Source organism: Rutilus rutilus (assembly GCF_951802725.1).
Source record: "Rutilus rutilus genome assembly, chromosome: 8".
Lineage (NCBI taxonomy): Eukaryota > Metazoa > Chordata > Actinopteri > Cypriniformes > Leuciscidae > Rutilus > Rutilus rutilus.
Genome location: NC_140222.1, coordinates 21,194,288 through 21,207,071, shown reverse-complemented (window position 1 = coordinate 21,207,071; position 12,784 = coordinate 21,194,288). Strand labels below are relative to the sequence as shown.

General features: G+C 35.8%; 1 protein-coding gene across 1 annotated transcript; it reads left to right on the top strand.

Moving 5' to 3' along the window:
* The first annotated feature begins 655 nt into the window (after positions 1-655).
* Positions 656-4,940, top strand: LOC311295982 (uncharacterized protein). The gene is made up of 3 exons (XM_084417580.1): positions 656-1,032; positions 1,313-1,489; positions 2,383-4,940. The coding sequence occupies exons 2-3, from the start codon at positions 1,408-1,410 to the stop codon at positions 3,783-3,785; spliced, it is 1,485 nt and encodes a 494-aa protein (XP_084273706.1). The 5' UTR covers positions 656-1,032; positions 1,313-1,407; the 3' UTR covers positions 3,786-4,940.
* Positions 4,941-12,784: the final 7,844 nt, after the last annotated feature.

The following is a 12,784-nucleotide window of genomic DNA, read 5'->3' as shown; positions in this document are numbered from 1 at the left end:
GCGCGCTTGCCGCGCAACGCGCATTTGAGGCATTTTCACTTCCTCTTCCGTCAAGTTGATATTCTGCCGGTTTATTTGTGTTGCCTGGATACAATTTGGGCGGACTGAACCATTTTATGATAATCAAGAGGGGGAGAGGGGCCCACTGACGTTTGTGTTTCCTAAACAAATACATTTGTTTGACACCAGGAAACAGCAAATAGAATAATTTAAAGTTAATCATTTTTACTATCAAATATTTTTTTAGCACCACAATTTTATTGGGGGCTTCTCTGGGCCCCCTCTTAGTCATGGGCCCCGAGAATCGTCATCGTTTACCCCCCCTTTACAGCGCCCCAGCACACAATAATCCGACACAGAACAGAGAGAACAAACACCAGAAGTAGGCCGAGTAATTAGACAAGACAAGAAACAGGTGTCGCCGCAAAGCAGCGCGAGCACTGATTGTGATGATCAACAGGTGATGACAGAGTGCCAATATGAAAGTGTGTGTGCGCGCTGGTGTGTGAGTGAGAGATGAGTGTGTCATTGAGTGTGGTATTGGAGAATTTCATCTGTCTCATACATGGGCCCAAATAAATGCTGAAATGTTAAAAAAAAAAAAGGCCTAAGAATATGGGAAGACAAAACCTAGGTCAAAGGTTGTGAGAAGACAAGACAGGAAAAGTACCTAAAAACCATATATGAAGTCATTTTTAAAAAAGCGCATGCGCAAGGACTTAGATGCAGGTGTTTCTAATCGTGGCGAAGTGGCGAGGAGGGGCAAAAAGAAAAAGATAACTATATGAACGCTACTTGGACACCAAACGATAAGAAAAAGATATAAGACTCGAGTACAGACCATTGTAAGATCAGATGAACAGCTGGCATCTCACTTTGTTGAACTGCTCAATAAAGTTTATTCTTCTGGGACCTGAAACTTCGACTGAAGATTTCTTTTGAGACCTGAACCAGACTTTGAAGACCTGAACCAAAGATCGTGAATTTTCCACCACAGTGGTAGTGTGAGAGTGAGAGAACCCCTAGTACATGGTAAGTTAGATGAAGTTGAAATCGATCGAATTGTTATTTGTTTCTTAAAAATCTGTACATTTATTTTGTAAGTTAGTTTATTTTTTATTATGATATAAAGGCGTTCCCTCTCGGAAGCAGGTAGAGTGCTGCTCATGTGCATTTTTTCAAAAAGTGGAGAGGGCGGTTCTTTTCTAAAATTCGGGAAAATCCTCCGCTATACCTTTAAAATGAATAAAATGTGAATTAAGGAAAACATCAATTCAGTAACTGATTTATATATTTATTTTTATTTTCACAGATCTGTTTCTGTCACACAGCACTTCACCGTCAGTGAAGCTCCTCCTACAGGACGTTACCAATAAATGCTGGAATATTTTCATCAGCCTAAGAGTGATGAAGACAGCGTTGAACAGTGAGAACATGAATGATCCAGAATCCTGCAGAATAAAACATGAAGATACTGAAGAACAAAGAGGTTGGTGTTTATTCTTGATTCCTCATTAATGATGCTGAAGGTCATTAAGGTTATAAAACTTCATCAGTGGTAATGGTGAATGTGTTTTTGTTGTAGTTAGAACAGTCATAATAGCTGTTAATAACAGTTAAAGTAGCAAATCATATATGGGACACGTTCCATGAACTGGGTAGTACAAAATGGAGCCTAAAACTAAATTTTCTTTTTTTGCCTTTTGCTTTAAAGCAGCATTTTTTTGTTTGTTTGTTTTTTACTGGATTTTTGGGGGATTTCCTGAATGCGTGGCGTGCTGCAAAAAAGGCAGTGAGACTAGACCGGTCAGCTGGCTTGTTTCTTTTTGCTGGTAGATCAGATAAACTCAGACTGATGATTCGTTCGTGTCGTCAAGTTTTAAACTCTTGTTGTTTGACCGACCCTCAAAGGGGTTCTGACCAATCAGATATTGTCTACAGTTTGGGCTCTCCTCCCCTCACATTAATCAACATATTATCTTCTTCTCACCCCTGCAGTGTACAATTCAGTCCTGATTTTTATAAACTATTAAAAAATTTGCCATAATGGCATGAATAATAAGTTGAACGGTTTTAGTCGCTAGACAGCACTATTTTTAGCAATTAAAGCAAAGTTACTTTACCTGTGAATACTGTGTGAATCCATCAAAGGCTTTTCCCTGTTTGCCGTCTGGGACCCTACATAGAACAAACAGTTTTGAAACTGGATGGATATCTGATTTAAAGAAAAAATGCTTAAATATCAGAAGAAAATATAGGTAAATTCAATTATTTAGTCAAAATAATAGTTGTGTAATATTTAGTTTTCTACTTTCTGCTATTACATCAGGGTAAATGTTTTATGATTCACAGAAAATTAAACCTTTCTTTCTTTCGTCTTAGATCTGATTGAAGAGAACGAGGAGAGTGAAGAACTGAGTGAAGCGGAGGAGAAACATAATCATGTCAAATCTGGAGAAAAATCTTTGAGTTGCTTGTGGAGTGAAAGTAATTTTTTATTAAAAAGAAGAGCCAAAAAATATTTTACCTGCCCTCAGTGTAGAAAGAGTTTTCCATACAAACAAAGTTTTGAACTTCACATGAAAATCCACGCTGGAGAGAAGCCACACACATGTGATCAATGTGGGAAGAGTTTCACACGAAAAAGAACACTTCGGAGACACATGAAAATCCACTCTGGAGAGAAGCCATACACATGTGATCAATGTGGGAAGAGTTTTATACGAAAAGAGCACCTTAAAGAACACATGAAAATCCACACTGGAGAGAAGCCGCACACATGTGATCAGTGTGGGAAGAGTTTTATACGAAAAGAGCACCTTAAAGAACACCTGAAAATCCACACTGGAGAGAAGCCGCACACATGTGATCAGTGTGGGAAGAGTTTTATACGAAAAGAGCACCTTAAAGAACACCTGAAAATCCACACTGGAGAGAAGCCGCACACATGTGATCAGTGTGGAAAGAGTTTTATACGAAAAGAGCAACTTAAAGAACACATGAAAAACCACAATGGAGAGAAGCCACACACATGTGATCAGTGTGGGAAGAGTTTCACACTAAAAGGACGCCTTAATAAACACATGAAAATCCACACTGGAGAGAAGCCATACACATGTGATCAGTGTGGGAAGAGTTTCAAACTAAAAGGACACCTTAATAAACACATGAAAATTCACACTGGAGAGAGGCCGCACACATGTGAGAAGTGTGGTAAGAGTTTCACACATGTAAGCACTTATAAATCACATCAGCATTCTCATTCAGGAGAAAGACCATTTAACTGTGATCAGTGTGGTAAAAAGTTTGCTAGGGCAGAATACCTGAAGAACCACATGAAAATTCACACAAAGGAGAAGCCTCATGTGTGTTCTTTGTGTGGAAAGAGTTTTAGCAAGCCGAGTGCTTTAAAACTACACCAGGAAAGACACAGTGGTGTGAAGAATCATGTGTGCTTTGATTGTGGAAAGACTTTTATTATAGAAGCTGACGTGAAAAAGCATCAGAGGATCCACACTGGAGAAAAACCTTTCAAGTGTTCACACTGCGACAAGAGATTCCGTCAGTCAGAACATCTGAAAACACACGAGAGGGTCCACACTGGAGAGAAACCCTTCACATGTGATCAGTGTGGGAAGAGTTTCGCACGTAAAGGACACTGTAAGAGTCACATGAAAATCCACACTGGAGAGAAGCCGTATCACTGCCTTCAGTGTGGGGAACGTTTCGCTTGGTTGAATTTTCTACTCAATCATACAAAAAACAAATGTCTAAAATCAGAGTAAGCAGTTCATCTTCAGATCCAGCAACACTGCGTCCTCACCAAATGTGACAACGCATCAAGCAATATCTTCAGAAGAAATCTGCCGTGACCAGCTGCTACAAGAGACGGAACAAAGAAACATTATCATCATTAACATCAGTAAAGTTGTCAAGGTGAACAAAGTTCCAGCAGTTTCAAATGTGTTTCAGATCAACTAAAAAAATTAAGTTTCTCCTAAAAGAGCAAAAAAACAACAACAAAAACAAACAAATGACTATTGATTTTTATATTACTTGATCATGCTACTTTCTAAGACAGGAGAAAGGGTGTGCTGGAGAAGCATGTGCAGATATCAGATGTTTTACGGTGTGTACTTTATTCTTAACACCTTTTACCTATTTATTTATTATTCTCAGGTAAGGTAAAGAAAGTCAAATCTGACCTAAACCATAAGCATTACTTACAATTTGGTCAGAAGACTCCCCTGTGGTATGTTCTCATTAAAAGTCTTCCAGCATCATAAATCTAAGTCTCAGTAGGCAGATTTTGTAATCAATTAAATTTATTTTAATTGGTTACTTTTCTATTTATAATAAACAAAAATATAAAGGCAAATAAAACTTCATCGTTTAAGTATAAAATACAATAATCACGTTTTGAATCAAAGGTGTAGTAAGCTCTGGGCTTCTTATCTTCTGCTTGGGGTTTCTTGTCCTCAGCTCTGGGCTTCTAGGCGTAGGGGGCACTGGCGTATCAGTATCCCCAGAGGCAATCAGTTCATCAGTCTTTTATACTCCTGTTGTTTACAACAGGCGTTAGGTTGACACTCCTCCAAAGTTTCCCAGATCCTTCTCCAGGCATGTGCAAGCGGTCCACCTCTTCATGTCCTTGAACTCCAGTAAACTCAACTAAGATGGCTGAGTTCATTTAAAGTTCTAGGAGTCCTCTAGCGCTCACACATAATCACACTTTTCTGCTCCTCTCAACATGGGTTGGCACAGTCACATATACATACATAAACAATTACTGTACATCTATGCCAAAACAATATAAGCCATCTTTTACAAACAAAATAAATAACAACATTGAATGCAATGCATTAAATCCTATACATTGGCTAAATATGTGTAACAAAAAGGCATCTATAATAAACAAGGAGGCAGGTAATTGCATTCTCTTGATATTATACAACTATTCATGCAATTAATAGTATTATACTATTACTGTATACTATAATAGTGTTACTGTATTATACAACAGTTCATGCAATTATCCTGACTCTTTATCCTTCCTTCTCATAATTGTAGCACAAACTTTGTTCACTTCATCAAATTTTACCAAATAACATGGACATTTGTCCATCATTCTTAAATAGATTGGTTTGTTACAGTTCATGCAATATTTCACCCAGTTTTGTTTTCTGGTTCCCATAACAGAAATAATCAATTATATTTATTTTGTAATTGTATTAAAATTATTTATTTATCGAGGGGCAAAACTTTGTGCTCTGCTTGTTTATCATGTATTAGGCCAATTTAGATCTCAAATAGAATCCAGTACTTCAAGCACCCGGTCTTCCCCTTAGAGCCGCAGCTCCACCCCTAGCCCAGCTAGGGGATGCGCTTCCAGGTGAAGTACCTTGGAAACGTTAGCCGCTGACATCTCCTAGGGTCTTTAGGGCACAAAGTTAGTATCTGGGGTATGATGGGTTTTCTTGCCCCAACTACAAGTTTAAACACCCCCCTAGGTTTGAACCATCCCCCTAGGGTTTCAATGTTCAAACAGTGCACAAGGTTTCTTTTTTATTATTGCTTGTAAACGTCCAGTTCCAAACCTCTGGGTCAAATATTGTCAAGCAACTCATTTTCACATTCAAATATCTTACACTAAATCCAGTAATCATTTCTTAAAGGAGTCATAACCTGCAATTTTCACTTTTCCACGAGAATCAATGTATGTTATGATCGACTAACGATTATACACTGGCCGGGAAGCCGATATTTAAAAGTGAAGTGTTTGTTTACCTCAGGGTAAATAAACCAGCGCGCGTGCACGCGCACTCAAATACGAGATTTTGATTTCAGCTCCCTCTTGACGTCATGAGGTAGTAGGATATACCATATATGGACACCGCAGCAGGAAGCCCGCCCTTCCCCTCATATTCCGTTCAGTCGAGAAAGATGGAGAAACCGAGTGCACACCGGACTTGCTCTGTGGTTGATTGCCATAAAAAACATGTAAATGTGTTTTATCTCCCAAAATCGAAACTACAATCGAAACTACAAGACGAAACTATCAGGGACCAGTGGATGAAATTCATTTTTAATGACGCTGTCCCAACAACCCTTTCAACTGGCGTATCGTTATGTGTGTGCGCTTTATTGTATATTATATAACTATGACAACATATCATTGTATAGATTTTTTATAGAATAGATAACGATACATAGATAAATAAAACAAACAGTCAAGTAATAATAAACATAAAGAAAAACAACACGTTACCTGTCTAAAGAAGAAAAATATTGAATGTCTAAATAACGTGAAACAAGGCAAAAACAGCACATGATAGTAAACGTCTCATCTCAATAACCACTGTAAGCTGATAAAATAAGTAGACTACATCTCCGTTAATGTAATCGACATTAAATAAAAGGTAAACCTATGTGGGAGAAAATAGCAACAAACGTTTTAGCTCGTTACCGATGTTAATGTATGTCTCAGTCAAAATGATTGTCTTTACCATTCAGAGACATCTTGATGTAGACGTCCATCCAACAACTCTACATCTTCCCTTTCCAGCTCTGGTTCAGAGTCCGGCTCAAACATGTAGGGTTGAATCCCGTAGGTCGCGGCCGGGTCGGGTTCATTCACCACTTGCGCCATGATGTCAGTTTGTAATGATGCTGAAGTTACCTGCGTGTCAACCCCCCTCCTTCCTTCAACCAATCAACGCGCCCCTCATTTGCATTATTAAAATGAGCGTCCACGACAGCCAAAACATCGCATTGATCTCGCGAGACAATAATGCCTTCAGAAATAAGGGTAAAAGTAGGTCTGTGTTTATTTTTTTTCCACTTTTCTTTTTTAGAAGGGCCTGAAAGACTATAATACAGCAGTAGGTATCCAATGTAATACTAGGTTATGACTCCTTTAAGCATTAACAGATTCTTAGATATAATTGTACCATCAAATATTACAAACCCCTTTTGTAGTAATTGTTGCATAAACATATCACATCCTACAATTATTTATCTGGTTAATTATGGTTAGCCTACATTTCATACATTTAATATAATCAGAACAGTCCAGTAATTAAACCTTTGTATCCAGAGTAATCCTTCTAAAGTTTCCCTTAATTTCTGAGAACACTATATATGTTCAAACATAAATTATATAAGTCAATAAATCAATTTGTTATACATAAGGTTCCCATTGTAAAGTTTGTAAACAATCTCTCAAGTTAATAATGTCCATCTTTAAACCTTTTATATTTTAAATTAAATGTACAAGTTCATCTTTTAACATGCCCTATGGTCATAAGAGTTTCTTCTTCAATTAGCATAGTATATAGTTTAATTTCCTTAATATATTATATACATTCAAAGTCCACTGAAGCCAATTAATTCTTTAATTCATAAAGATTTAAAAATAATTTAAAAGCAAAAAACAACAACATTAATTTCAGTAATTTCTTACTATAAATTATCTTTACATCCCCTTTATAAGGTTAACACCTTGTTACATCAGTATTTGGTGGCATCACACACATTTTAAATCCTCAAAAATTAACCCAATAATTAAATCGTCTTATCAGGAGTTCTCACTCTAAACATCTCCTTAGTTAAATCTAAAAGGTATAATCTTTTCTAACCCCAGATTTGTTTGTTACTATAGTATAATACATTTTCACATAATTCAATTAAAATATAATTTATTCATTTACAATAATACATTTCGTTTTCTTGAATCAACATGTATTTATCAGTCAGTAAAAACCATAAATGTGACCTGATCCAGCTAAATTAGTCACAGTGACCCAAATTTCACAATTGAGATTTTGGTATTAATGGAAAGAGGAGACCATAAGCTTTCAAATGATATCCTAGTTTGGTTGTAAAGATATTGAAGGGAGTGGATTGGAATCCACTGCTGCTTCAATGTATATGTAATGAGTGATTATAATCAATGTATTAATCAATATTTTTCGTTCTATATATCAAATGAGTTTCTCTGGAGATTTTACTTTGTTATAGAAGTTCCCGGTGTGATTACTGAAATGTTCTTTTCATGTATTCTTTAATGTCAGTATTTGATATCTGAATGCAGTAACAGTGCTTGCTCATTTAACCCGGCTTCAAGAAATGAAATAGGGAAATGTTTTGTGTTTGAGAAAGGTCTTCAACATGTTAAAACACATAGGGTTCATTGAAGCCAATAGTTTAAGGGACCATTTCTCAGTTAAAGCCTTACTTTCCAGTTAGACTAAAATGTAGCTCTTCTTGAGAAAGAACGCATTATCTTGATGTTTTGAGACGAGACTCCTGTTTATAGTTAGAGCCTGGCCAAATCCAACCTTGGAAAAGCTGTGTGTCGGGTGTGTGTGTTAGTCTTCTTGCTTACAGGTTAAGGAACCACTGGCATTATTGGAGATTGACTGAGTTGTTGTTCTGGACATGCTGGCGCCCAGCAACCCAAATCTGCGAACTGGAAGGTCACGACGTGCCTAACTTCAGGGTCCGAGTGTCAGCGGCATAATCTATGGAGATATGCTTCTGTCTATCTGTATATGTGTGGAAAATTACTATGTTTATGAATTTCTTAGCCAATCAGAATCATTCAGCCTGTAAGCAATGACGTAGCTTAGACCTTGGAAATGGTATAACTGCTGTGATCTTTGTAACTGTAAGCGGGGCAGCCTACGAACTCCTGTGTGAGTCTTGAAGCTGACTACTGCTGATGAAACTGCAAACTATCTTCAGTAAAACTTTTCTTAAACTTTTTATAATTCTGACTCCGGGTCTTCTTTTCAAACATCTGGTCCTTGGGTCCTAAACTGTTAACCCCTAACAATATACACATTTGAATTATGGTCGTCTGCCCTCTTTTTCCAATTGAAAACCTGAGAAAATCGCTTTTAAAGTTTTTTGCCCGTTTTTTGTTGATATCTTTCAAAATCCATTGCATTTAAAGGGATAAACTATTTATTGTACAGCTTAATTTGACCAAAGACATTAATATATGCTATTAAAACAGGCTGAAGATCAAATATTTAAAAGTTTTTATTTGAATAAATAATTTAAAAGGCACTTTTACAAACATTTACTAAAATCAGAAAGATTGAACAGAGGTGCTACAGTTTTGCTTGAGAGAGTGTGTGTGTGTTTATGTGTGTGAGAGAGAGAGAGAGAGAGAGAGAAAGTGAGAGAGGCAGAAACAAGGAAACAGAACAAATAATGTTAGCCTATGCAATCATATCTTTGTGTAGGCTAGTTGACAATAACAGTGTAACAAATTCATAACGGAGACAACAATTAGGCTAAATATTGGGTTAAAATAAATCACATTGAAATGGATTCTCCTTGCAGATAAATACACTCACAGAATAATTGCACTCACTCACATCCATACACGATAAATACCACAGGGCTGTCACTTTCGCTGTCGCTGTCATCAGAGGATGACACGTCTCCAGATCCCAAAAAATCACTGACTAGCCTTAGCCACTCTTGATGACCAGCAGCAGAGCTTAGGTTATAGAAGCCTCCAGTGAGTTCAACGCTTTTGGCGACTTTGCTCTCTTTTGACAGCGACATTTCTCAAATTAATAATATTTAATCTTTCTGAGGAGATCTGCTAGCTTGTTTACACAGAGCGCTGCAAGTCTGACAGGAGGATGGCTGGACCAATCGCGTGCCGGTCAGTCGAAATGGGGCTTCCCATTGACAAATGATCAGCGTTTGTGTACATTTCTAAGCTTTTTGATTGGTTCTTTATAACGTGTAACACCATATTTGGAGAGCAGAGACGTTTCAGGGGATACCCGGGAAATGCTCAGAGGTGCCGAGGAGTTGAGAAAAGCAATATTCATTTCCAGCGAATTTAGTAAAACTTTGTCAACTTTAATAGTCATTTAAATACCTTTACTCAATTATCTGGACTACGAAACTTTAGGAGATTATTTTTGAATGTCTGTTCTTTGAAATTTAGCACAAAAAAAAAAAATATATATTTCATTGTTTTTCCACATAATCGGCCGTTAAACCTTAAAAATGGAACGTTGCGACTTCCGACTCATTTCGCCAGATCGGGTCACAAATACTTGGCATTATAGATGACATAAAATTATTACATTTTATCATAAGTACATTCGTGTTTACAATATCAAACACCCACTTCATAATAGTCCTTTTAGTTCTACAGTTTTTTTTTTTTTTTTTTTTTATAAATCATTAAAATAATAAAGTAATAATATTTACCAGGATTTCCCAAAAGGTTTAACTGACCCCAGCTAAGGTCTCAGTGCTGGTGGATGCTTGCTTAAAGAATTAATTGGCTGGCCGTTTCTTGCTATTACAGTCTATCTTGTTTTACAGTCTATTTTGTTACTGAATAAAGACAAACTATATAGGACATCTTATGCTATTTCCACCCCCTGTTTTGGAAAGGTTCCAGATTCAGTCAAGGCCATTTGGTACTCTTGCATGGATCATAATGAGAGCTTGTTTGTCCTCATCTGCTCTCTTAATGTTCTCAAACACCTGCATGATAAACCTGCATCCAGGAGTGTCAATCAGGTCAACATTACAATATGTCTAGCACCTATTATTTATAATGAGCTAATTTTCAATTATCCATTTCTTTTTGTTTGTTATGGAAACATACTAAATTAACTGTAAGTTGTTTTCGCCACTCTTCTACAAGTTGATTGACCATCCTTGTCCAGTTTCTCTCCCAATTTTTCCTAGTCTTTCTAGTCTTCTTTCTGCATATTAGAATACTTTAATATAACAGATACTGCAATATTTTCCATAATCCTAATCTATTTTATGTGACTCTTATTCAATATTATTGGCCTACATACTCCATATGCTATCATCATGTATTCGTGATTTAATATCACTCTTTGTTTCTGCTGCCAAGTACGTGCACACATAATTTTTTTTTTCTAAAAAGAAATACTGTCTATTTTCATTTTTAATTTTATCATGATATTTAGGATGATGTTTAAAAATAACCCATAATTTATATCATTTTTCATTTCTCACTCTTACTACAAGTAGGAGGTATTAGCCTCCTGTCCATGTTTTATTTTATCTTATATTACCATTATCTCTTGGTTATTTTTCCTTCTAGCCAATGCTAGAATATTCTTCAATATTCTTCACATTATTTAATAATTTTCAAAATATTAGTTTCATTATCACCAAATAAGTCTCCATAACTGTATTAAGACTTTTAGGATTTCCTTCTATGCCATTTTCTAAATTACATTATTACACAATTCATATTTAATTTGTCCATGAATGTTCTTCTTAAACTTTGCTAAGACTGACTACTGTTGCAGTGTTTACAGATGTCTTTTCATTTTCCCCAAATATTCCAGTTTTAACCAAATGTATACTTTTCTCTCTTATCGACAAAATCTTAATTTCCTGTAATGTTCCTTTAGGGTAAATTCACCTTACAGTGAATAATCTTCGTTTACCTTCCTATTAAATATTTATATCAGGACATTCACCTTAAAACATCTTGTTCTTTCCGTTTGTATTACTAATATTATTGTTTTGTGTTTTTGCAGTAGATGTGAAAGAAATATATAAAAAATTATGTTTATTCAGCCAGAGCACATACCTGTATTTACATCCTGTTTTTGGTCGAAGTCCACAGTAATCGATTGTCGAGTTCACGCGCATAGGTTTAGTACCTATGATCATGCGCGTGAACTCGACAATCGACTACTGTGGACTTTGACCGAAAACAGGATGTAAATACAGGTATGTGCGCTGGCTGAATAAACATAATTTTTATTCATATCTTTCTACTGCAGTCAGATTCACCCGCGTTCACTCCGAAGGAATCACTCACATGGCTGGTGCACTTGTAATGACACATCAAGGATGTTAAGAGGCTAAAAGCAGGTTTAAAACTTGCCCCATTGAAGTCAACAGGGTGCAAATTTTAAAAAGAGGATAACACGGTGTAGGCAACACTGATTTTTGTCGTTGTTCTCTGTACTGACAGCACTCCAAATGTACAAAAAAATTAGCTCAATGTTAAAATTGACCGGAGTTCTCCTTTAAAACATTTTAAAACATTTTCAATCCTATTTTAGGATTTACTTGATTTTCCATTTTATTTGTTTATATTTGTATTTAAAATGTGTAGTTTTCCCTCTTGTGTTTGCCTGTAAGGTGCTATATAAAATAAATGTATTATTAATACTTGGGTAAAGCTGGTTTTATATTCACACATTCGGCACAAACTACAACACATTTTTTTTTTCTTTTTTTCTATAGAACTCGACGTCTTTCACATGGCTGCTTTAATTGCACTAACATTTCAGCTTATTCCTGTTTAGTTTAAAAAAAAATTCTAATATGTAAATATGCTTCATCATTTGCTAACAATAACATGTTTTAATGTAACCCATTAAGCTGCATTTTATGCGTATAAACCACTTCATATTCCAAAATCTAAAACTCTTAAACTCAAACTCGTTAAACATTAATAATCTTTTGTATATATACTTATTAAATCCTCAAACTTGACTTCCTAGGCAATTTTAACACAACTTCTACAGCTTTTAAACAGTTTTTGCTTTATTGAGTCCTCAATCAAATTATTAAATCTAAAGTTCACTGTCCAGGGTGTTTCCTTATCTTGAGCGGCTGAAATGATAGGCATTTCAACTCCTTTAAAACCTTCTACCATTAGTATAATAGTATTAATATATATATATATATATATATATATATATATATATATATATATATATATATATATATATATATATATATA

Bases quoted from the DNA above. Each gene is read 5' to 3' on its own strand.
- LOC311295982 (XM_084417580.1), top strand. From the start codon at position 1,408: ATGAAGACAGCGTTGAACAGTGAGAACATGAATGATCCAGAATCCTGC. The intron at 1,490-2,382 runs GTTGGTGTTTAT...CTTTCGTCTTAG, and splicing joins AGATACTGAAGAACAAAGAG to ATCTGATTGAAGAGAACGAG.